This window comes from Somniosus microcephalus, chromosome 17 (assembly GCF_052327205.1).
Source record: "Somniosus microcephalus isolate GS21.2 chromosome 17, FLI_Smic_1.0, whole genome shotgun sequence".
Lineage (NCBI taxonomy): Eukaryota > Metazoa > Chordata > Chondrichthyes > Squaliformes > Somniosidae > Somniosus > Somniosus microcephalus.
Genome location: NC_141003.1, coordinates 65,665,445 through 65,692,087, shown reverse-complemented (window position 1 = coordinate 65,692,087; position 26,643 = coordinate 65,665,445). Strand labels below are relative to the sequence as shown.

Below are 26,643 nucleotides of genomic sequence, written 5' to 3'. Positions count from 1 at the left end.
TGAGAGAGAGTGTGAGAATGTATGAGGGAGTCTGTGAGAGAGTGTGTGAGTGTGAAAGTGTGTGAGAGAGTCTGAGAGTGTGTGAGTGTGTCAGAGAGTGTGTGTGAGTGTGAGAGAATGTGAGTGTGTGTGAGAGAATGTGAGAGTCTGTGAGAGTGTGAGGGAGTGTGAGAGAGTGTGAGAGAGTGTGAGAGAGTGTGTGAGAGTGTGAGAGAGTGTGTGAGAGTGTGAGAGAGTGTGTGAGAGTGTGAGAGAGTGTGAGAGAGTGTGAGAGAGTGTGTGAGAGAATGAGAGTGTGTGAAAGAATGTGAGAGTGTGTGTGAGAGTGTGTGAGAGTGTGTGTGAGAGAATGTGAGTCTGTGAGAGTGTGTGTGTGAGAGAATGTGAGAGTGTGTGTGGGAGAATGTGAGAGTGTGTGTGAGAGAATGTGAGAGTGTGTGTGAGAATGTGAGAGTGTGTGAGAGAATGTGAGAGTGTGTGAGAGAGTGAGTGAGAGTGTGTGAGAGAGTGAATGAGAGTGTGTGAGAGGGTGTGTGAGAGAATGTGAGGGTGTGTGAGAGAATGTGAGAGTGTGTGAGTGTGAGAGAGTGTGAGAGTCTGTGTGAGTGTGTGAGAGTTAGAGAATGAGTGTGTGAGAGAGTGTGTGCGAGAGTGAGTGTGTGAGAGAGCGTGAGAGTGTGAGTGTGTGAGTGAGTGTGTGTGAGAGTGAGAGAGCGCGTGAGAGCGCGTGAGTGTGTGAGAGAGTGTGTGAGTGAGTGTGTGAGAGAGTGAGTATGTGAGAGTGTGTGAGAGAGTGAGAGAATGTGAGAGAGTGTGTGAGAGTGTGTGAGAGAGTGTGAGAGAGTGTGAGAGAGTGTGAGAGAGTGTGAGAGAGTGTGAGAGAGCATGGGTGTGTGAGAGAGTGAGTGTGTGAGAGAGCGTGAGAGAATGTGAGAGAATGTGAGAGTGTGTGAGTGAGTGTGAGAGAGCGTGAGAGAGCGTGTGAGAATGAGAGCGTGAAAGCATGTGAGAGTGTGTGAGACAGTCTATGAGAGAGTCTGTGAGAGAGTGTGTGAGAGAATGTGAGAGTGTAAGAGTGTGTGAGAGAGTGTGTGAGAGAGTCTGTTAGAGTGTGAGAGTGTGTGAGAGAGTGTGTGTGAGAGAGAGAGAGTGTGTGTGAGAGAATGCGAGAGTGTGTGTGAGAGAGTGCGAGAGAGTGTGTGTGAGAGAGCCTGTGGGAGTGTGTCAGAGTCTGAGAGAATGTGAGAGAGTCTGTGATTGTGTGAGAGAGTCTGTGAGAGAATGTGAGCGTGTGAGAGAGTGTGTGAGAGAATGTGAGAGTGTGAGAGTGTGTGAGAGAGTCTGTTAGAGTGTGAGAGAATGCGAGAGTGTGTGTGAGAGAGTGCGAGAGAGTGTGTGTGAGAGAGCCTGTGGGAGTGTGTCAGAGTCTGGGAGAATGTGAGAGAGTGTGTATGAGTGTGTGTGAGAGAATGTGAGAGTGTGTGAGAGAGTCTGTGATTGTGTGAGAGAGTCTGTGAGAGAATGTGAGTGTGTGAGAGAGTGTGTGAGAGTCCATGAGAGAGTCCATGAGTGTGTGTATATGAAAGAATGTGTGAGAGTCTGTAAAAGAGTGTGAGAGAATCTGTGTGAGAGCCTGTGAGGGAGTGTGTGAGAGAGAATGTGAGAGTGTGTGAGAGAGTGTGTGAGAGTGTGAGAGTGTGTGAGAGAGTCTGAGTGTGTGAGAGAGTCTGTGAGAGAATGTGAGTTTGTGAGAGTCTGTGAGTGTGTGAGAGAATGTGTGTGAGCGTGTGTGAGAGAGTGGGCAGGATTTTCATTGGGCCGTGGAGGCGGGAATGGAGGCATGTGGGGGGTTAAAATCCCGAAATCGGGGGTCCCAACACCATCCCGCCCCCAACCCGCCTCCATGCCAGTTTCAAAGGAGGCAGGTACCCGCCCCGCACTGGGACCCGCCTCCCCAAGGCAGGAAGGGGATTAGTGCCAATTAACTGCTGTTAACAGGTAGTTAGTTAACAGGCAGTTTTTAGCCTAATCCCTATTTTTAATGTTGAAGTGTGGGATTCCCGATGGCTGCAAACCACGCCAAGTTAGAGGAGGCGGACCGTCGGGATGAAGGGCTTGGAGGGGTCGAGATGTCCAGTGTTCAGGTGAGTGATGGGTGCATGAGTGCAAAGGTAAGTGTGTTTGGTGTGTGTAAAGTGTTTAAAGAAGTTTTACTTACATTTACTTACCTTTACAGCTTTCCTTCCTTCAGGTCTCGGGAGTCCCTCATCTCACCGGCACAGAAAGCAGAATGGCTGTGAGCTGTCAAAAATTGCAGCATTCAGCTTTCTGTTCTGGGGAGATCTCTAAATCATCCTGACAGGTTGTCAGTGTTTGACAGCTTCAAACAGCTGTCAAACACTGATATTTCATCTGTCAAAAGGTCTTGACAGGTGAAATTTCAATCTGTGACGTCACCTGTTGCCGGGTGGCCCTTAATTGGCCTGCTGAGCCCGCTGGGTGGGCTCAACAAGGTCAATCAAGTCAAAATCGCGTGGGTTGGCTAGAACTCGATGGAGGCGGGACTACAACCCTGAAAGTTGTGTGTGAGAGTCTGTGAGAGAGTGTGTGAGTGTACGAGAATGTGAGGGTGTGCGAGAGAATGAGAGTGTGTCAGAGAATGTGTGAGAGTCCATGAGAGAGAGTCCATGAGAGTGTGTGTATGAGAGAATGTGTGAGAGTCTGTGTGAGAGTCTGAGAGTGTGTGAGGGAGTGTGTGAGAGAGTCTGTGAGTGAGTGTGTGAGAGAATGTGAGAGTGTTTGGGAGAATGAGAGTCCATGAGCGAGAGTCCGTGAGAGTGTGTGTATGAGAGAATGTGAGAGTCTGTGTGAGAGAGTGTGAGAGAATAGAGTGTGTGAGAGTGTGCGAGAGAGTGTGTGCCAGAGGATGTGTGTGAGAGGGATAATGAATATGAGAGTGTGTGTATGTGAGAGAGAGTATGCATGTGTTTGATGTATGGGGTTTCAGTGTGCATGTGTGTGGAGGTGGAAGGGATTTGGATGTGTGTGCCTGTGCGTCGGTGTGTGGGTGTGTGAGTGAGTGGGTGTGTAGGTGGCCTGCGTGCGTGTTTTGTTGTTTCCGATTCTCTGTGCTGCTCTCCTGGAGACAGTGACTCATGATGCTGTGAGCATTTTATTCAATCACACTGATTTTCAGCCTCCCCTCTGATCCCTGAAGTCCAGCCCTGCACAGAATGCCTAGTGTTTAGGAAGCAGTGCAGGGCAGCAGCACCGAGATGCCCAGCAGAGTCAAACTTTATTAGGTCACTAAAAATAACAGCGTGGGTCAGATACCTTAATTAGTGCAGTCGCCATCAGGCAGATTAGATTCAGGTGGGAGAGAGATGGTATTTAAAGAAATTTAATGATAAAGTGACTGTATTAGTTCTGGGTTTGAGGACGTTATACGTAATCTGGTACATTGAGTGAAGGTCTGTACAAGTGTATTGCATCAATCTATGTCTTTCATTATGTGCAATCAACAGAAAGTAAAATTTAACAACTTTTAGTATAGGGGATACTCAGTAGGAAGTGCAGCAGCTGGTGTGGTATTGAGTTGCTTTTATATTTGTTCTCAGGATGTGGGCAATGTTGGCGAAACTGGAATTTATTGCCCATCCCTATGTAGAAATATAGCAATACATAGAAATCACAACACGGAAACAGGCCATTCAGCCCAACCAGTCCATATTGGCATTTACTCTCCACATGAGCAAATAGTCCCAATCATATATACCCGCCCCCAAATCCCTTCAGCCTCTTTTCCTTCATCCACCTATCCATCTTGAATGTTGACATAGTTTCTGCCACAACCACTAACCCTGCAAGTGAATCCCACAGCCTCATAACTCTGTGTGTGAAAAAGTTTCTCCTGCCCTCTGTTCTAAATTTCTCACATTTGAAATTGTAGTTGCCCTGAAAATGTGTTGGTGGGACTTCTTTCAGAGTAATTGTTTACTGGGCCACTTCAAAGGGCATAATAGTCATCCACATAGTGTGCGGCTGGAGTGACGTCTAGGCCAGACCAGGTAAGGGTGACAGGTTGTATACTCTGTAGGACATTAGTGACCCAGTTGGGGTTTTACAACCAATCTGACAGATTTCATGGTCATTTTTCTGGTACCAGCCCACAAATGATCAGATTTCCTGAACTTGGCACAGTGGGATTTGAAGTCACAATGTCTGGGTGTGTCCAGGACCATAATCATTACACTGCCATATCCAAACTCAATCGTTGATCTTAACAGAACGGCACTCGGGTCTCAATGTCCCCTCAGTAACTTGCAAGTCTGATGGAAGTCTGCATGTGGAAGTCGATATCGGGATGACAGGATCGAGCTTCGCCTGCAGTCAAATAGCTTGCCGACGCTCACTGTCTAGGTTATTTTTATTCATTCTCAGGATATGGGTGTTGCTGGTAAAGCCAGAATTTATTGCCTATTGCTAGCTGCCCTTGAGAAGGTGGTGTTGAGCTGCTTTCTTGAACCGCTGCAGTCCATTTGGTGATGTTACTCCCACAGTACTGTTAGGTTGGGAGTTCTGCTGCTGAAACCCTCATCCATGCCTTTGTTACCTCCAGACTTGACTATTCCAATACAGTCCTAGCTGGCTTACCATCTTCCACCCTCCATAAATTTGAGGTCATCCAAAACTCTGCTGCCCATATCCTAACTTGTACCAAGTCCCGTTCACCCATCACCCCTGTGCTCACTGACCTACATTGGCTCCCGGTTAAGCAACATCATTGTTTTCAAATCCCTCCATGGCCTCGCCCCCTCCATTTCTCTGTAATCTCCTCCAGCCCTACAACCCTCGGAGATATCTGTGCTCCTCCAATTCTGGCCTCTTGAGCATCCACCATTTGCGGCCGTTCCTTCAGCTGCCAAGGCTCGAAGCTCTGGAATTCCCACCCTAAACCTCTCTGCTGCTCTACCTGTCTTTCCATTCTACCTCTCTTTCTTCCTTTAAAATGCTCCTTAAAACCTACCTCTCATCTGCCCTAATATCTCATGTGCCTCGGTGTCAAATTTTGTTTACTAACACTCCTGTAAAGCGCCTTTTACTATGTTAAAGGCGCTATATAAATGCAAGTTGCTGTTGTTTCATGAAGGATTTTGACCCAGCGACGATGAAGGAATGGCGATATGTTTCCAAGTCAGGATGGTGTGTGACTTGGAGGGGAATTTGGAGGTGGTGATGTTCCCATACACCTGTTGCCCTTGTCCTTCTAGGTGGTAGAGGTCGTGGGTTTAGGAGGTGCTGTCGAAGAAGCCATGGCAAGTTGCTGCAGTGCATCCTGTAGATGGAACACACTGCAGCCACAGTGCGCCAGTGGTGGAGGGAGTGGATGTTTAATCCAGTGAAAGGGGTGCTTTCTCCTGGATGGTGTCAAGCTTTTTGCATGTTGCCGCAGCTGCACCAATCCAGGCAAACAGAGAATATTCCATCACACTCCTGACTTGTGCCTTGTAGATGATGGAGAGGCTTTGGGGAGTCAGGAAGTGAGCTAGTCGCCACAGAATACCCAGCCTCTGACCTGCTCTAGTAGCCAATGCATTTATGTAGCTGGTCCGGTTGAGTTACTGGTCAATGGCAGCCCCCAGGATGTTGATGGTGGGGGATTCGGCAATGGTAATGCCATTGAATGTCGATTGGACGTGGTTAGGCTCTCTTTTGTTGGAGATAGTCATTGTCTGGCACTTGTGTGGTGTGAATATTACCTGCCACGTATTAGACCCAGACTGGATGTTGTCCAGGTCTTGCTGCATGCAGAGTTTTGCACTGACTTAACCAACTAAACTACTGGTGTAGCTCGAGTTGGGCTTTTTATATATGTAAAGTCATACACCATCCTGATTTGGAAACATATTGCCATTCCTTCGTTGTCGCTAGGTCAAAATCCTGGAACTCCCTCCCTAACTGCCCCATGGGAGTACCTTCACCATGCGGACTGCAGCGGTTCAAGAAGGCAGCTCACTGCCACCTTCTCAAGGGCAATTACGGATGGGCAATAAATGCTGGCCTTGCCAGCAATGCCCACATCCCAGGAACGAATTTAAAAAAATGATTACAAGCTAACTGACCTCCTGTGACATTGCTCATATGTAGTCTTAGGCCTGGTGTGCGGGGTTGTTATAGTATACATATATATCCTGTGGCATTGTCCACAGATAGTCAGATGATAAAGGAGTGTGTTACCTTGTAATGCACAATATGTTATTTTACTGTGTCTCTTTAAGCCATATAGTATTACTGCTGTTAAGTAAGCCCTGGATGATTTCAGAGTTTAATAGCTTTTCTGCCTGGAGGTCATGTCGCAGGCTTATGTTCTGTTTTTGTGTGTGATTGCTAAGGTCAGTCAGGTGACGCCAGTTCTGGTTCCTGTGTCAGTTAATTTTTCAATTGTTGGGAGACTGCTTTCCAAATGACTGCCTTTGTTTCATTAGTTCGATGCAGAAATTTGCAGTGTGATAATTGAAGTGTGACGGGTAGGAAATGTACACTCGATGCACTGCCAATCAGTGGATTTTCTGCGTTATGAAGCCAGGAACTTTGTACAATGTGAAACATAATATATTGTACTTCTTTGAAGTACAGATATCTACATCCCTTTTAAGGCCATAAAGACTAATGAATGTCAAGTAAACACTGGGTGAGTTCACTTAAAGGTTACTTGATAATCAGGCCAGAGATTGGAACACTAGCTTTATTTGTGGGGAGGCCAATTAACAGCATTGTGACCTAGAGGTATAGTGATGGAAAACCCAGGGAAATCAGGGGAGGGGTTAGGCCTACCACCGTGTTCCTGCCCCCGGTCTCTATTTTCCTCCCTAACCCAGCCACGAAGCCTGCCCTCCCAACCCAATAAATGGGTCGGCAGGTCCGAGGCCACTCAATTGCCCTGCTTTCCACCCATCCCCTTGGGGACCACGAGGATACGGGTGGCGGTAATTCTTGGGGCAAGGGTGGAAAGACTGTTAATGCCCCTTTTGGAGGGAGAGAGCCCAGTAGTGGGCACTTCGCCCTTCCCTCAGGCCCTAAACCTCACCTTTGTTAGGCCTCAGCTGGATCTGAGAGCTAACACCAAGGTTGCTGTCTGATCTTCTGGACTTTGTGTTCCTTTAAGTCAGGCTACAACTCTTCAGATGCTGCTGCACTGCTATAACTTCCTCCTTAGACAGTGGCGGATTCCCTTTTAGGGCCGGGGCAACCGTTGGGAGCCCACCCTGTATCTTTAATGAGCCCCAAGAAGGAAATGGAGCCAGAGTCAAGGAGGAGGCAGGGCAGAGAGCAGAAGTCCCGCTCTGACACCCCAGGGGCAAAGTCAGCAAAAATCCAGTCCTGCGACTCCAATATTTTCTTTTCCTGGAACATTTGAACATTCTGAATGGCCATCTTTGTTTCTTACTACTTCTGTTCCAAGTGTGACATAGAAATTTGTGTCAGGCAGAGTGTGAGATCTTACGTGTGACATACAGAAAGAGTTTATTGTACTACTAGTCAGTCTTCCACAGGGTTACTCATGGGGAGTCAAGACAAGTGTAATCCTCAGGTGAAATAGGATTAGAGGGCGGGGAATAATTGGAATATTCCTGAAGACATAATTCAGTCTCCATTTTGGAGACATATACTTAGTCCTTATTTTTATATGTTTTGATTTAAGAACATAATAAATAGGAGCAGGCGTAGGCCATACGGCCCCTTGAGCCTGGTCCGCCATTCAATAAGATCATGGCTGATCTTCTACCTGAACTCGACTTTCCAAAAATCTATCGATCTGAGTCTTGAATATACTCAACGACTGAGTATCCACAGCCCTCTGGGGTAGAGAATTCCAACGATTCACGATCCTCGGAGTGAAGAAATTTCTCATCTTAATCCTAAATGGTCAACCCCTTATCCTGAGACTATGATCCCTAGTTCTAGACTCACCCGCCAGGGGAAACAGCCTCTCAGCATCTACCATGTCAAGCCCTCTAAACATTTTATACATTTCAATGAGATCACCTCTCATTTTTCTAAACTCCAGAGAATATATGCTTATTCTACTCAATCTCTTCTCATAGGACAACCCTCTCATCCCAGGAATCATTCTAATAATTCAATATTATTTAGAGTTACATGGCACAAGTTACAGCAATTTGAGAAGTAGAATTGGCTGAGTTTCTCTGCAGTACATGCTGAGGAGCTGGGTGATGCAAAACTGAGGTGCTACAGCGCCACCACTGGGGAAAGGGTGTAATTACAATGTGACATGTTTACATAGACAGTTTCCATTATAAATATGGACATAGGAATTTATAATGGTGAAAAGCTGACAACAATGTGACAACAGAAAGTAAAGTTTTGTACTCAGGAAGTGTGGCAGATATAATATGAAGGAACGAGGTGTTAGCTTGAAAACAATAAAACAAGCAAAAATGAGTAGTGTTAATATGAACAAAAAAAAGAAAAGCACATGTATTGCAATGCTTAGGAGTAAGGGGAATAAACTTAGGAAATTAGAAGCAAGTATGTTACAGGGAGATATAGATATAATAGCACCAACAAAAACTTGGTGTGGAAAATAAATATATCAGGCTATAATATTTTTAGGAAGGATAAAACAGGTAAGAAAGGAGGAGGAATGCCGATATTGGTGAAGGAGGGATTTGTAGTAGGTTGTCCACCTGCCCTCTTGGTTGGAGATGTTACCTTCTGTAGAAAGAAAAACTGAAGAGAAAATGTAAGGGCAAATTAGTGGGTTCTAGCCCCACTCTCGGACTTGTGCACGTCATCGAGGTTGGTGTTCGAGTGCAGTACTGAGGGAGTGCTGCACTGTCGTAGATGGATGAGCTGCTAAACCGAGTATGGAGTACAAGAGTAAAGATAAAGTTGTACAAAGCAATGGCTAGGCCACAGTCAGAGTACTGTGTGCAGTTTTGGGCACTGCATTATAGAAAGGACATTAAAGCCATAGAGAGTGTGCAGCTGGTACAAGGATGTTAACAGGGATGGGAAACTATAGTTATGAGGACAGACTCAAGATACCGGGGCTATTTCCACAGTAGCAGAGAAGGTCAAGAGGATATTTAATGGAGGTTTTTTAAAATTATGAAGGGGTTTTAATATTATGAAAAGTTTTGATGGTGTGACTCTTTCCTCTGGCTAGGGAGTCAGTGACAAGGGGTCATCAATTTAAATTTATCACTCAGAGGGAACAGAGACAAGGAGAAATGTCTTAATGCAGAGGACTGTTAGAGCTTGGAAGGGAGTGGGTGAGGCAGAGACCACTGCATATTTTAAGGGAAAAATGGATAAATATTAGAAGCAAAGGAAAATACAGGGCTATGGCGAGAGCGCGGGCAAGTGGGATTAGTTTTGGATTGCTCTATCAAAGAGCCAGCACAAACACGATGGACCAAATGGCTTTTTTGTGTGCTGTAAGCTTCTATATTTCTTCAATTAAAAATCCTGTGATACTGATTGAAGAAGAGCAGAGAGTTCTCCTGGTGTCCTGGCCAACATTCCTCCCTCAACCAACAGCCCTGAAAACAGATTAACCACTCATTCATCTCATTACTGTTTGTGGAGCATTGCTGGTACAAAATGGCTGCTATATTTGCCTACATACGAACAGTTACTGCACTTCAAATAGTAATTCATTGTGAGGTGGATACCATTATTATTTACTCGTTTCACAACAAATAAATTCTACTTTTTCTGGAGGTGAAGATCCAAGCCACCTTGAGTGTGAAGATATTGATGAAAGCAGGTCTCAGAAGACCCACAAGATAAACTAGAAACAGACGTACAAGAATAATCCAGAAATTGTGAGATGTACACCTTGGGATACAACTGAAGAGAAAATGTAAGGGCAAATTTGTGGGTTCAAGCCCCACTCCAGGACTTGAGCACATAATTTAGGTTGGTGCTCCAGGGCAGTACTGAGAGAGTGCCACCTGCCATAGATAGATGAGCTGTTAAACCGAGTATAGAGTACAAGAGTAAAGATAAAGTTGTACAAAGTAATGGCTAGGCCACAGTTAGAGTGCCGTGTGCAGTTTTGGGCGCCACATTATATAAAGGACATTTAAAGCCAGAGCGAATGAACAACGTAGATTCACCAGGATGTTACCAGGGATGGGAAACTATAGTTATGATACACACTTGGGAGGATCAGAGCCAATATGTTCTTATATACTGGCATGGAGGAGGAAAGAAGACACCTGACAAAGAAGTGATGAAGTAGAAACTGTTTAGTCAAATGGTTTGATGAACAGTACAGATAATGAAGTAACATTTGTTGACCGTTCCAACATAACAGTGTAGATGTCTTCATTAAGTAGCTGTGTAGATGAATGTACAAAGTAAAACAAAATTACAGAACACTTCTTTTCAATTGGTAGTGTTGAGGTAGTCTCGTTGACTTATGTAAAAGATGTGCAAACTTAACAATGGCAGAACCCAAATTGTGTCAATGCAGTTGAATTATTTACATGGTTATATATTAAAACTATGTACATGTGTTCTATTTACAGGACAGGTGACTGAGCTTTGGGAGGACCCGTCATTCAAGTGATCCCCCGCTGGGTTGCACTGTGCATTTGGAAGTACATCAGCCACAGGAGAGCTGGCTGCTGGCAGCACCACCTCGGTAGGCTGGCCTTCAGGGGACTTAAGAGAGCTCTGAACAGCAACGTCCCGGAGCTGAGGGGTAGAGGCCTGGTGGTCTCGCACCAGGGTCCTGAGCAAGCTGACCAGACAGCCAACCTGCTCTGTGAACTGTGCCCAACCAAACTGCATGATAGTATGCGATCTTGTCATGTCACTGTGCATCTGGGTGTATCCGGACTGCACAGTGACGTGGAAGTTCTGCACTGCCTCGTGAAGGAGGTGAATGGTCTGTTCCAGCATCTGCTGGGTGTGTGCTGGGGATGTTTCAGGGACAGCACCTGTCAGCGGTGGCTGACATGTCCCTTGGTCTTCCATAGTGGACCCTCTGGCTTGTATGGCACAATCCTGGAGAGGTCCTTTGGAAGCTCTGGCTACAGGAGTCGGCTCCTGTGCCAGGTCCTCCTGCCATTCCAGAGCACAGTCATAGGCGTGGAGTTCAGATCCCGGGTCTTGTGGGGTTGTGGCGGTTTCCCCCCGGTCGGATTTGTCATCGTTTTCCTCAGAAGCGTCATCGTCTTTGAAAATGTTGATGAGTCCTTCGAGTGACTCAGTGCTGGTTGATGTGAGAGATTCATCTGTGGAGACATAAGAGGTTGCCTTTAATGTTGGGTCTGGGGTTACGTAGCAAGTTGAGATTTTGTTTTTACAATCAGACTGTTGCAGACGACAGAGTACCACTGACGCTTCTCCAATTGTCATTCCCTCTCCTCTCCTGAAAGCAGTGACTCCTGCTGGGGAAGGGTCCGACGGACACCGGCATCTCTTTGGCACCTTGTCCACCGAGCAATTTTCCACATGCGAGTGTAGGCAGCGAGCTTCGGAAGGCAATTTGACCGAGACATCACAGCCGAGCCCGATCCTGTCCTCACCCCGACTTACACACACACACGCACGCTTCCCAGCAGGAGTCACTGGATTTTCATCAGGAGCGGGAACCCTGGCTGATTTTTGATTTTTATCCCTCCCTAGTCCAGGGACACTAAGGCCAATCGTAGTGCCCCCCCACCCCCAAATCCCCCTTGCTGCCCCTGGCTGAGATCAGCTAACTCAGCACAGACCAAGGGTCGAACCTGGGACCTTTCTGGCCTGTATGGCTCAGTATCACACGGGGAGGTGCGTTCACCCACTGAGCCATCAGGACAGCATCGAAGTGCCACTTCTCAAGGAACTTACTGCAGGCACAGCAAACGATTATGGACTTGGGACGTTACGCCTAAGGATCTACAAGACTCTATGGAATCATTGCTAGCATGCATATTAGAGAAGACTAATGGATAGGGCTATGTTGTTAGTATTTATTTATTTCTAACTAAAACAGACAGCAGACATTATTTACATGACTTACCAGATTCGGTGACGGGCTCTGGCGTGGAGGTGGTCTCATCGGTGCCTTGCTGGTTGAACGGTTGAACTAGCGGTTTGTCGGTTCAAGGGAGATATTTCGCTAGGTGCCTGCTGTCCTGTGCAGTTGGTTTGCGTTTCCTAGTGTGTTGCTGCTTAGCCTCGCAACCCCTTTTTTTGTTTTTTTTAGTTCATTATCTCGTTTGCGACAGCCGTTTGCAGTTTGGGGCACTTTTTTTGCACAAATTTATTAACTCTCCTGACAGTGACGGCTCAGTGGCCTCTTGATGGTCCTCTGTTGTCGTTAACATAGTCTTGGTGCCAAAGAAATGCATGCTTCATTTTTTTTTTGCACAGTGTAAACCAACATTTAAAAAGTTCCATTTCACCAAAACCGCGGTCTTCTGCATCATGCTTCTTCCGCCATTTTAAACCTTTACCAGTGCGATAAATGTCCTGTTTTCTCATAGTTTAAGCGACTTATTCCCACTTGTTAAGGGAGTGAAGTGTGAATAAGTTACCTCAGACTAGACAGTTTAATTTAGTCATAAATTGAAACCCATGAGAGTAGGAGTGCAAACCTTTCCAAGAGCTCTTACATGTAACTTCAAAAACAGTACCCACCACCCATCCCCCCCAAGCACTGTCCAGGTCTGCAGATGACATAATTTCATCTCCTTCCTAATGTGTCACCAATTGTCTCCCTCGGCTCCGTTCCAGCATGAATCCATTCACTCTTTGTTCAATGCTTCAACAGTCACTAGGCTACAGTAGGTTATTCCACTAGTTTAACAGCTGCACAAGTTGTGATTGGTTCCTTGTAGTCATGTTCCTCAGCTCCCTTCCTGCTCACACAAAGACCTTCGCCACAGCAACCTGTACTACCTACAGGATGTGTTGCATCAACTCGCCAAGGCTTCTTCAGCAGCATCTCCCAAACCCGTGACCTCCACCAACTAGAAGGACAAGAACAGTAGGTGCATGGGAACACCATGACCTACAATTTCCCCTCCAAGCCACACACCATCCAGACTTGAACATATATTACCATTCCTTCATGGTTGCTGGATCAAAATCTTGGAACTCCCGAACAGTATATGGGAATAACTTCATCACACAGACTGCAGCGGTTTGAGAAGAAGGCTCACCACCACCTTCTCAAGGGGCAACTAGGGATGGACAATAAATTACGGCTTTGCCAGCGATGTCCATATCCCACGAAAGATTTTTAAAAAAACACCAATTCCCTTCAGCATTTTTAATGTCTTGGGTCGTGTACCCCTTCTCCAGTGAGGACAATTTGACCTCTCTTAATCTCTCATCCTAACTCACTGACTAAAGAGCTTGCACAGTTACTTTCCTCCAATAAATCACTTCCAATATTCCTTTTCTCGAATGCCCAATAAAACTGGACACGAGAGGGTACATAGAATTTACAGCACAGAAACAGGCCATTCGGCCCAACTGGTCTATGCCGGTGTTTATATGCCACATTAGCCTCCTCCCAACCCTCTTCATCTAACTCTATCAACATAACCTTCTATTCCTTTCTCCCTCATGTGTTTATCTAGCATCTCCTTAAATGTATCTATGTTTTGCATTCTCACCACTCTCTATCTAAAAAAGATTCTCCTGAATTTCTTATTGGATTTATTAGTGACTATCTTATATTTCTGACTCCTAATTTTGGTCCACCCTACAAGTGGAACCATCTTCTCTATGTCTACCCTATCAAATTTGTTCATAATCTTAAAGACCTCTATCAGGTCACCCTTCAGCCTTCTTTTTTCTGGAGAAAAGAACTCCAGCCTGTTCTGTCTTTGCTGATAGGTATAACCTCACAGTTTTGGTATCATCTTTGTAAATCTTTTTTTGCACCTTCTCCAGTTCCACTATATCCTTTTAATAATATGGAGACCAGAACTATGCACAGTACTCCAAGTGTGGCTTAACCAAGGTTCTATACAAGTTTAACATAACTTCTCTGCTTTTCAATTCTATTCCTCTATCTCCAGTGCTTTGTTTGCTTTATATGGCCTTATTAACCTGCGTCACTACTTTTAGTGATTTCGACGAGGCTCGCTTGGTGGAGCATGGGTCGGAGACAGGGCTATAACTCTCCAGCCCCACTTCTACCCCTGCTGGAGTACAGTCTCACTCAATTTCCCCCAATACTCCCAGGTGTAGTCTCTCCAATTCTCTACAGAGTGTCAGTGTGCCCTCCTTGTCTTGTACTCTGTGGATATACTGGTACAACCTCCCACTCCACCTCAGCAACTGCGACTGTACCATGTGACAAAGTGCCAATGTGAAATGAGTTTGGGTACTCTCAGCCCCCCAGCTCTCAGTGCATGCGAATTCACAAAACCAAAGTCAGCACAAACTGGCATGACAATCGCGAAATGTGGATATTTTGTAGAAAATTAAGGTGTAGTGCGGGATAAAGAAACATTTGGGGTGGGGGGGAAGGGGACAGGGTTGGGTGAAGGAACCTTTTCTCTGTATCTAACTTACACCTTCCATGTCCTTGGCACGCTTGCTAGGTCATTGTACAGATTTCATCTCCTACTCTAACTCATTCTTTCTCGGTGCTTCACGCTTTCAAACTCCTTGCCTCTCTCAAACTTCCCTTCCTTCTACAATCTGCAGACTTTTAAAGCCCAACTGTTACCCAACCAATTTTTGGGTTTCTCTAACCTTTTCTACTCTTTTCAACCTTGGAGATGCCCTGCCTTGACTCTTCATCTGGGGTTGTCAATAATGGAACAAGCTGAATGGTAAAGCTCCCGCTGTACTGTCCTCAAAATGTACCATTTTCAGTATCCCACATCAGCCATCCTGCATTCAAAGGAAATGATAACTTTTTGACTAATATTTATTGGGAACTTGACTGGATACTTTTAATCATCGCACTTCACATCATCAGAATCCCAAAAATCAACAGTGTCTTTACATACAGCCCCAACTAGACTTCCAACAAAGAGACCTTCATGTCCTCAGTCTGGGCAAGATTTCAACCAGGGCCCCACAAAAAAAATCGTCTTCAAACCCAATCTACAACCCAATTCATTGCAAAGGGACAACTACATCAACAGAACCACCAAAAGACATTCAAATTTTGTATGTTGCCTTATTAGCTCAACGTTCATTAGTTAAAGTTAAACACACTTTGCCAAATAGATGAGTAACACATTCAACAATAATTCACTTGAGTGTGCATCCACGGCAGGCTGCACTCTCACACAAATATCAACACATCCCATCAACCAGGAAACTACATTTCACATGATGTCTTTGCTCTCTCCTTGTCCCCTCAATTTCCATCCCTCTCCTCCTTCTCGCTTGAAGGTGTTGACTCCCTGCTGGCCCATGACGTGTTCTTCCCTTTGATACCTCGCCCAAGTGACATTCTTCCTGTGTGAACACACACATGAACACTTCCAAATGGGGGCGCTTGATCAGGAGTCAACTTTTTCTCCTCTAGCCCACGGGTGCAAATGACAGTTGAGGAGAACTACAACCATCCCTGCTGACATCAGCTAACTCAGTACAAACCAAGGCTCAGAACCCGGGACCTTCTTGGTCTGTATGGTTAAGCTACTGAATAAGCAGTTGAGTCACCCAGGAGTGGATGGGCATGCAATTATGGATGGTCCTTCCTGCAAGAGGGAGTTTCATAAAACAGGCTCAGTGAGAAGCAGTTTGCATGTAGAGGTTTTAACCCTTTCACCGTGTCACATGCTCTCAGTTTGACAAATGCCCACTCAGGTTGTCATTGTACTGAATAGCAGGGATTCTTGCTCCAGTATACTACTTCTGTTTTAATCCCTCCCTCTTTCCTCCTTTCGGAGAATCCCAAAATTTAATGTCTTACCTTGGAAAAACACGAAGACAATTTACTAAATCAGCAGTACTTTGTAAATCTTCGTCTAAAGTTGGACATTAGGAGCAAGGGGGGGGGGGGAGCTGTGTTCTACTCATTCGCTAACCGATTGAGGAGAGGGGGCTTCAAATCATTCTCCAATTAACTGAGGGGAGGGGGCTTCAAATAATTCTCCAACTGACTGAGAGGAGGGGGGCTTCAAATCATTCTCCAACTGACTGAGAGGAGGGGTAGCTTCAACTTGTTCCCAAACTCACTGAAGAGGAGGGGGCTTCAGCTAGCAAAATGGCTAACAGATAGAGAGATTTGATTAACTCCCAATCTACTGAGGGGAAGGGAGCTTAATTTTCTCCATAACTTATCGAGTGGATGGGGTCTTTGAGGAGTCCCCAAACTGACTTGAGGGAAAGGTGCTTCAATTTGCTCCCTAACTTGTTGGGGAGTGGGGATTTGACTCATTCCCTAACTTATTGGGGAGAGGGGGTTTTGACTAGCTTCCTAACCTATTGAGGAGAAGGCTTCGACTCGCTCCCAAACTGGCTATGATGAGGGGGCTTCTGACGAGCTCCCTAAGTGATTGAGACTCATTAAGACTCATTCTCTGATTGACTGAGGTGGGAGTAAGATAGGCAATCTCTATAACTGAATGGGGGGCGGGAATTAGACTCCGAAGAGACATTTCCTTCTCTTACAGTCGATGAGCACTTGCCCACCTGGCTTGAGTCTCTTGCACCCAATGGCAGTGTAACCGGGTACTCTCTGTGTGAAGAATCAGGATGCACACCCAACCTCTCATAATTATCAGTAGCTTAGAGACATTCTCTGCAACCAGTGCCATCACCCAAACCTTCTGCCATTCAGTCAGTGAAAGGGTTAACTCCGACAGTATTCTCCAATTACCATTAACTATCTCCTGACCTTTTTTCCTCATTCCGTCCTCCAGTTCTGGCTTTCGGCTGACTGTCACCACCTTCATCAGCAGGTTATTCCCCCCCTGTCGGATCATGGAGACCACCTGCTTGTGTCCAACTTTCACCACGTTGATGTTGTTGACCTGCAAAGGAAGATAAATGCAGTTCAGACCGTGACCCCTTTGCACGCTGGGCAACGCGCATCTGGTAAGACGGTTCGTTGGGGCAAAAAAAGGTCAAACACCAGGGACACAAGTCAAGGATTATGGAGATACAGAGGAAACCAGCTGGAGGAAAAAAAAAACAGAAAGTGCTGGAACAACACATCATGTCTGTCAGCACCTGAAAGTAGACAAGGTGAGTTCACGTGTCTTGTGTAGAGTTTATAAGATCCAAAAAGTTAAGCTCCGTCGATAGTCATACAATCATAGAAGTTTACGGCACAAAAGGAGGTCATTCAGCCCATCATGTCTATGCCGACTGATAATGATAATTCTTTCACATGTTGATGGGCCTGTCACATTTCCAACACTTTCTGTTTTATATTTAAAAATGAGGACGTTAGGAATAAAAAGGGTTGTCCAGGGGTAACTGTTTTCAACCAAAGTAGATGAGTTCTGGAGGGTGACATTGTGGGTGTATTTTTACTTTTACCGCCAGGTGCAATACAGGTGGTAAGCAACCGCTTGCCCATTGTACAGCCCACGATTTTCGTTTCCATCGACTTCCATTGGGCAGAGTGCAAAACAGGTAACCATTCCGCACCACCCATTTTGCGAAGGCTGGTAATGGTAAAAATTCACGCCGTTGAAATGGAATGTGTAAATGGGGTTAACGCAATTGGATGTGCTTCTGGAAAGAGAAGGGAATTAGGGGAGCGTGAGATGCCCAATTGTCACCAGACATGAGTAAACAATGAGCTGTACTTTACCAATGACTCTCTACACCTAACTGGGGGGGAGGAAGATCGCTTTACAGCCAATGAAATACTTTTTGAACTGTAGACAACAGTGTCTATACCTCAAAAAGTACTTCATTGGCTGTAAAGTGCTTTGGGATGTCCGGCGGTCGTGAAAGGCGCTATATAAATGCAAGTCTTTCTTTCTTCTTTCAGGCCTCAAACTTCCTTTGTTCAGGTGTGGTCTCCTCACAAATTTAATAAATTCAGTTTGGTCAAAAACCTGTTCACTTCTTACACAAAGAGCAGCTGCGAGAGGTGCACGAGGAGGCAGATGTTGAAAGTAGAGAGTCAGCTTCCGTCACCTCTTGTCTGAAGAGCTTGGTTTTCAAAAGCTCGTGGGTTCTGTATTTAGAAGATTGATGCTCACAGAGTATCAAGCATTGAAGGTACAGGGGACAGTTTGCTGTGGGTGGGGCCTCAGGTGGAGGGGTTCACCAGCAACATGTGCATTATATCGGAGAAATGTTTTGCTACCTGGCAGGAGGGTGTGGCAGTTATAGGGGTATCTGTAGTGAAGGCCTTGATGAAACAATCAGTTTCAATGGCCAACTTTTAAAAAAAGTACTTCACATCTGTTTTCACAATGGAGGAAGAGGATAAAATACTAGTGACACAAGGGAACCTAAAAAGGCATCAAGAGGAGGAATAGAGTGGAATTAATACAAGTTTTAAAAAATAGTGATGGAGAAAATAATGAGACTTAAGACAGACAAGTCTCCAGGACCTGATGGTTTCCACCCCAGAGTATTAAAAGAAATAGATGAGGAAATTGCAGATGCGTTAGTTATAATTTTCCAAAGCTCTCTACGATCAAGAATTGTGTCTTTGGATTGGAAAATTGCAAACGTCATTCCATTATTTAGGTGGGGGGCGGTGGAGATAAACTAGGAAATTGCACACCTGTTAGTTTAACATCAATTATGGGGAAGTTATTGGAATCTATCATCAGGGGCAGAGTGACTGAGCACTCGGACAGGTACCAGTTGATCAAAGAGAGTCAGCATGGATTTCCAAAGGGTAGGTCATATCTAACTAATCTAGTTGAAGTTTTTGATAAGGCCCCAACATGGTGGATAGGGGAGTGTCTATGGATGTTGTCTATATGGACTTTCAGAGGCACTTGTTAAGGTTCTGCACAAGAGATTATTAGCAAAAATGAGAGCACATAGAATTGGAGATAACTTGGTTGGTAGGAGACAGAGAGTAGGTATAAAGGGTTTGTTCTCTGGTTGGCAGGATGTGACAAGTGGTATCCCCAGGGATATGTACTGGGGCTTCAGCTTTTTACCATGTAAATCAATGACTTGGATGAAGGAATAAATAGTTCTATATCCAAGTTTGCAGATGACACTAAATTAGGAGACACAGTAACTTGTGTAGATGGGAACAGGGATTTACAAAGGTGCACAGACAGATTAAGTGAGTGGGAAAAACTATGGCAGATGGAGTTCAATGTGGGGAAGTGCAAGGTCATTCACTTTGGATCTGAGGAAGTGATGCTTCAGTTGTACAGAGCCCATCTAGAGTACAGTGTTCAGTTCTAGGCACCACCCCTCAGGGAGGATATATTTGCCTTGGAGTGGGTACAGCGAAGATTCACCAGAATGATACCAGGACTTAAAAGGGTTAAATGATGAGGACAGGTTGCATAAACATGACTTGTATTCCCTTGAGTTTAGAAGGTTGAGGGGTGATCTAATTCAGGTACATAAAATGATTACGATATTCGATAGGGTAGATAGAGAGAAACTATTTACTCTGATGGGGGAATAACAGAATTAGAGGCCACAATTAGAGCTAGGCCATTCAGGAGTAAAATCAGGAGGCACTTTTTCACAAAAAGGGTGGTGGAAATCTGGAAATCTTCCATCCAACAGACTGTGGACGCTAGGGATCAATTGAAATTTGCAAAACTGAGATCGATAGATTTTTGTTGAGTAAGGGTATCAAGGGATATGGAGCACAGGCAATAACTGGAGTTGAGGTACAGATCAGCCATCATCTAATTCAATGGCGGAACTGTAGTGTATGTGCCTTTAAGACAGAACTACTTTACAGCTCCTGTATACTGTAGTACCAGCAGTGACCACACCTGTATATAAGCCTTGCGCATGCCTCTGTACCCCCAGTCTTGAGACTACCCTCCTCCAGTAAATACCTGTTTATTGTTAAGTTACAGCATCCGTGTGGTTATTGAAAAACAGCATACTCTCAGAATCACGGATCTAACAGTGGCGACGAGTGTCGATTCGAATCTACCTGCAACTCTGCATTTCCCTTTGAGGATTCGCTCCGGGAGGGCGGTGTAGCAAAAAAAAAAAAAAAAGTCGAGGCCAGGAACACGGGCGTCGACCACGAGCAACCGCCCAGTCGTCCAGCAGAGAGTGAACATCGCAGGGGAGGCTGTGGAGAGCCGGGCTTGGTTCCCCAGCCACGACGATCAGCAAGAGACCGACGACAGGTCCAGCGCAGACCCTTCCCGGACAGCGGCGGCGGGAGCCAACCGACGGCGGAGAGAAAGCCGAGCAGCGTCGACGGGGTAAGACAGAGGGTGAAGCGCACAGGGCGCAGCCGGGGGTTGAAAAGCAAGCGGCGTTGAAAAAAACAAAAAAAAACAAACCGGAGAGAGAGAGGGTAAAGCAACAGCCGGGTTCAGGACCGAGCGGCGTCGAGAAAAAAAAAAAAGAACATGCAGAGCACAGCCAGGGCTCAAGGGCTGAACAGTGTTCGTGGGGAGAAGAAGGGAGAGCGCGGGAGACGCCATTGAGCCGCGGAGAAGAAGGAAGAGCGCGGGAGACGCCATTTTTAGAAGTCGCAGCGGAGAAGAAGGGCGAGCGCGGGAAGGAAGGAAAGCGCGGGAGACGCCATTTTGTGCCAGCGGAGAAGAAGGGGAAGCGCGGGAGACGCCATTTTTGACAGTTAAATCACACCCAGGGATGCCGAAGAGTGGCAGTATCTCTACGTTCGACAATGAAGTCGAAGATTGGGCGACATATGTGGAACGTATTGAGGTGTACTGCAGGGCGAATGAAGTGCCAGATGCTAGTAAAGCACTGGTTTTGTTAAATTCCATGGGTGCAAAAACTTATGGGTTACTGCAAAATCTAATAACCCCAGAGAAGCCGGTGAACAAGAATTTCAAAAGCATAGTAGAAATCCTACAGGACCACTTAAACCCCACACCGCTGCTGATAGCAGAACGATTTAAGTTCCATAAAAGGAACCAACACAAAGACTAAAGCAATGCTGAGTACCTAACGGAACTTCGCAAGCTATCGAAACACTGCCAGTTTGGAGCGGGACAAGCAGATACGTTAAGGGACAAGTTTGTGTGTGGGCTACAAAGTGAAGGAACCCAGAAACGGCTTCTATCAGAAAAGGATCTTACGCTGGACAAGGCTTTCAGTATGGCAGTATCACACGAAGCAGCCGCAAGGGGAGCTGCAGAGATACAATGGAGACTGCAAGAATATGGCACCAATGAAATGTCCTATGGAACAGGGAAGTGCTATCGCTGCGGCAGAACAACACATGACCAGAAGGATTGTTGGTTCAAGGACCAAGTGTGCAGACAGTGTGGAAAAGCAGGACACATAGCAAGAGTCTGCAGGTCTGGGAAGAAAACCAACAGTAAGAAATCTCCACAGGAGAAGTACAAAAAGGTACACCAGGTGATGGACAGTGGTTCAGACGAACAGAAAAGTGACACAGACTCCGGAAGCAAGGAGCTGGGTTGTCTGAAACAACATAAGGTAACCAAAATGGAGGATCACCAGACTATCTGGGTTACACTCAAGATAGACGGAGTCCAAGTGAAAATGGAATTGGGCACAGGATCAGCCCTAACAGTCATAAACCAAAGGGACTACAAGCGGCTATTTTCACACATACCCTTGAAAGCTACAGAGATTGTCTTGAAGACGTATACGGGGCAAAAAGTCTACCCCAAAGGAAAAATAAGGGTGAAAGCGATATATAAAGGCCAGGAAATACCTAAAATGGATATATATGTATTGCCAGATGGAGGACCACCACTGCTAGGACGTGAATGGATCCGGAAGATACAATTAGATTGGCATTCCATACAGGCACTGAAGGTTGAGGCCAAAAAGGATGACGACGTCACACCTGGACGACTGTCAAAAATGCTAACTGATGCAAAAGAAGTGTTCCAGGAGGGACTAGGAACACTAAAAGGCATAACAGCAATGATTAAAATAGAGGAAAATGCAAGCCCAAAGTTTCTTAAGGCCAGACCAGTGCCTTATGCGATCAGACCAGCTGTCGAAGCAGAGCTGGAAGGTTTGGAACGTTCAGGAGTACTGTCCAAAGTGGACTGGAGCGAGTGGGCTACACCCATCGTTCCTGTAATGAAGAGGTCATTGAGTAATACGCCTGGGGAACCAAAGAAGGTCCGCATCTGTGGGGATTTTAAGGTGACAGTGAACCCAGTCCTTCACATGGTACAATATCCGCTTCCACGAATTGAGGATATTTTCGCCTCGCTATCTGGAGGTAAATGCTTCACCAAAATTGATCTAGCCCAGGCGTACTTGCAAATGGAGGTAGAAGAAGCTTCGAAACAACACCTTACGATTAACCCTCATAAAGGTCTCTATCAATACAACCGGCTGGTGTTCGGGGTAGCCTCGGCTCCGGCTATCTGGCAAAGGGCAATGGATCAAGTCCTGCAAGGGATTCCAGGGACCCAGTGTTATTTGGACGACATCTTGGTCACGGGCGAAAATGACAGTGATCACCTCGCCAACTTGGAGAAGGTGCTCACCAGATTAAAGGAGTATGGGCTACGACCTAATCGCCACAAGTACGAGTTTTTCCAGAAACAGATCTCGTATTGTGGCCACGTCATCGATGAAGAGGGGTTACATAAGTCCCCTGAAAAGATTGAGGCAGTAGTCAAGGCTCCAGCACCGGAAAATGTGTCACAACTGAGGTCGTTCCTCGGGCTGGTAAACTACTACCACAAGTTCTTACCAAATTTGTCCACGGTATTACACCCACTGAACACCCTACTGCAAACAGGGGTACCATGGAAGTGGAATGACGAACGTAGACGAGCTTTCCAGAAGTGTAAAGAATTGATCACATCAAAAGAGGTGTTGGCCCATTTCAACCCAGCGCTACCAATTCGTTTGGCATGTGATGCATCACCCTATGGTATTGGAGCAGCGCTGTCGCAGAAATTCCCAGACGGGTTGGAGAGGCCAGTAGCCTTTGCGTCTCGGTCACTAACCTCAGCCGAGCGCAACTACGCCCAGATTGACAGGGAGGCCCTCAGCCTAGTATGGGGAGTAAAAAAAATTCAACCACTATCTGCATGGGCAGAAGTTCACCTTGCTGACTGACCACCAACCACTTGTCTCCATCTTTAATCCTAAGAAGGGCATTCCAGTGATGACTGCACAACGGTTACAAAGATGGTCCCTGTTTCTAGGGGCAAATCAATATGAAATAGAATATAAAGGCACAAAACAGCATGGGAACGCTGATGGGCTATCGCGCCTGCCACTGCCTGCTGTGGAGGAAGCACCAGCAGTGGATCCTATCGAGATATTTTATTCGTCAATAATTGAACGATTGCCAGTAACGAACGCGGATATAGAGGAGACCCGCAATGATCCGACGCTGTCTCGGGTATATGATTTGACGGTGAGGGGATGGCCAACACATGGCGACTCACTGTTGCCAGCATTCTCATCCAGAAGAGAACGGCTGTCAGTATGCCAGGGGACAGTGATGTGTGGATCCAGAGTGGTGATTCCACCCAAGTTAAGGGAGAGAGTGCTAAATGAGCTACATGAAGGTCATCTGGGGGGGGAGTGAAAATAAAAAGCCTTGCTAGGGCTTATGTGTGGTGGCCGGGAATCGATCAACAAATCGAAGACCTAACTAAGAGCTGCTTAGGATGCCAGAAGGTCCAAAATGCACCACCACATGCCCCTCTACACCCATGGGAGTGGCCCTCCTCTCCATGGCAACGGGTGCATATTGATTTCGCTGGTCCATTCATGGACTCAATGTTCTTAATAGCAGTGGATGCTCATTCGAAGTGGCCTGAGGTGATAAAAATGTCCTCAACCACTACAGAGAAAACGATTGCAGTCCTACGGACCATATTTGCCAGAAACGGTTTGCCAGAGCAGATTTGCTCTGATAATGGACCACAGTTCGTGTCCGAAGAGTTTCAAAAATTTATGAGAAGGAATGGGGTAAGGCATTACACATCCGCCCCGTATCATCCAGCCACAAATGGATTGGCTGAGAGGTTCGTACAAACCTTTAAGAAGGCGATAAAGGCCATGTGCGATGATGAAATTCCACTGCAGCATAAGATGGACAATTTCGTATTAGCCTGCCGAAACGCGACACATGCAGTTACCAACCAGACCCCGGCCATGATGTTCTTTAACCGAAGGTTGAGATCTCGTCTGGACTTGCTCAGACCAAACAATTCCAGCACATCAATGAGAAGCCGACAAGGAGCTTCAATGTCGGACAACCAGTCTTGGCCCGTGACTATCGAACAGAGAAATGGCAACCCGGAACGATATGCACAAGGCAGGGGCCATTAATGTACACAGTGGATGTCGGGGAGAACATTGTGAGACGCCACGTCGATCAGATCATAGCGTCACAGGAACGTGTCAACTCCATGTCTCGAGTACCTGGGGATGAACCAGTTAATGGCACAAATAACTACATATGGGTATGATCTTGTGGCCATTACAGAAACATGGCTGCAGGGTGACAATGCCTGGGAATTAAACATACCAGGTTATTTAACGATCAGGAAGGACAGGCAGGAAGGAAGGGGAGGAGGGGTGGCTATGTTAATAAAGGAAGGAATCACTGTAATACAGAGAAATGATATTGGGTCAAAAGGTCAGGATAATGAAACAGTTTGGGTGGAGGTAAGGAATAATAAGGGGAAAAAAACACTAGTGGGCGTAGTCTATAGGCCTCCGAACAGTTGCAACTCTGTTGGACGGAGTATCAATCAGGAAATAGTTGAGGCTTGTAATAAGGGAACATCTATAATTATGGGGGATTTTAACTATCATATTAATTGGATAAATCAAATTGGGCAGGGCAGCCTTGAGGATGAGTTCATTGAGTGTATTAGGGATGGGTTTCTTGAGCAGTATGTAACTGAACCGACCAGGGGGCAAGCAGCCTTAGATCTGGTCCTGTGTAACGAGACGGGATTAATTAAAAATGTCCTAGTAAAGGATCCCCTTGGAATGAGTGACCATAACATGGTCGAATTCCATATTCAATTAGAGGGTGAGAAGGTTGGATCTCAAACAAGCGTGCTAAGCTTGAATAAAGGAGACTATGAAGGTATGAGAGCGGAATTGAGTAGAGTGGATTGGGAAAATAGATTAAAGGGTAAGACGATACATGATCAGTGGTGTACATTTAAGGAGTTATTTTACAACTTCCAAAAAGTATATATTCCACTGAGAAGAAAAGGGTGTAAAAGAAAAGACAGCCATCCGTGGCTAAGTAAAGAAATTAAGGATAGTATTCGACTAAAATCAAGGGCATATAAGGTAGCCAAATCTAGTGGGAGGATAGAGGATTGGGAAAACTTTAAAAGACAGCAAAAAATAACAAAAAGATTGATTAAGAAAGGGAAGATAGATTATGAAAGTAAATTAGCAAAAAATATAAAAACAGATAGTAAGAGTTTTTATAGTTATATAAAAAGAAAAAGGGTGGCTAAAGTAAATGTTGGTCCCTTAGAGGATGAGACCGGGAAATTAATGGTGGGAAATATGGAGATGGCAAAAACACTGAATGAATATTTTACATCAGTCTTTACAGTAGAAGACACTAAGAATATCCCAACACTGGACAAACAGGGGGCTAAAGGGGGGGAGGAGCTAAACACGATCAAAATCACTAAGGAAGTGGTACTCGGTAAAATAATGGGACTCAAGGCGGATAAATCACCTGGACCTGATGGCTTACATCCTAGGGTCTTGAGGGAAGTGGCGGTAGGGATTGTGGATGCATTGGTAATAATTTTCCAAAACTCCCTGGACTCGGCAATGGTCCCGGCAGACTGGAAAACTGCTAATGTAACACCCTTATTTAAAAAGGGCAGTAGACAGAAGGCTGGAAACTATAGACCGGTTAGCCTAACATCTGTGGTAGGTAAAATTTTGGAGTCCATTATTAAGGAGACAGTAACAGGACATTTGGATAATCATAATTTAATAGGCCAAAGTCAGCATGGTTTTATGAAGGGGAAGTCATGTTTGACAAATTTGCTGGAGTTCTTTGAGGAAGTAACGTATAGGGTGGATAAAGGGGAACCAGTGGACGTAGTGTATTTAGACTTCCAAAAGGCATTTGACAAGGTGCCACACAAAAGATTATTGCTTAAGATAAAAAATCATGGGATTGGGGGTAATATTCTGGCATGGATAGAGGATTGGCTATCTAACAGAAGGCAGAGGGTTGGGATAAATGGTTCATTCTCAGACTGGCAATCAGTAACTAGTGGTGTTCCGCAGGGGTCAGTGCTGGGTCCCCAACTCTTTACAATCTATATTAACGATTTGGAGGAGGGGACCGAGTGTAACATATCAAAGTTTGCAGATGATACTAAGATGGGAGGGAAAGTAGTGAGTGAGGAGGACATAAAAAACCTGCAAGGGAACATCGGCAGGCTAAGTAAGTGGGCAGAGATTTGGCAGATGGAATACAATACTGGAAAGTGTGAGGTTATGCACTTTGGCAGGAAAAATCGTAGAGCAAGTTATTAATGGCAAGAAACTGGAAAGTACTGAAGTACAAAGGGATCTGGGGGTCCTGGTGCACGA

General features: G+C 45.6%; 2 protein-coding genes across 2 annotated transcripts in view; both read right to left on the bottom strand.

Moving 5' to 3' along the window:
* The window catches only part of shank3a (SH3 and multiple ankyrin repeat domains 3a), a 1,542,118-nt gene that overhangs the window by 119,647 nt on the left and 1,395,828 nt on the right, over nt 1–26,643 (bottom strand). Inside the window, exon 17 of the mRNA XM_086010558.1 lies at nt 16,838–16,973. Coding sequence (XP_085866684.1) covers nt 16,838–16,973 — 136 coding nt within the window. The remainder of the gene's footprint in view (nt 1–16,837; nt 16,974–26,643) is intronic.
* LOC147105800 (uncharacterized) lies at nt 10,098–12,114 on the bottom strand. Its single transcript, XM_086010559.1, has 2 exons — nt 12,041–12,114; nt 10,098–11,270 (listed from the first exon to the last, which is right to left on the bottom strand). Exon 2 carries the CDS (start codon nt 11,008–11,010, stop codon nt 10,522–10,524), a length of 489 nt encoding a protein of 162 aa, XP_085866685.1. The 5' UTR covers nt 11,011–11,270; nt 12,041–12,114; the 3' UTR covers nt 10,098–10,521.

What these genes read in the sequence shown, in the direction of transcription:
- LOC147105800 (XM_086010559.1), bottom strand. Translation starts at nt 11,010, where the DNA reads ATGGAAGACCAAGGGACATGTCAGCCACCGCTGACAGGTGCTGTCCCT.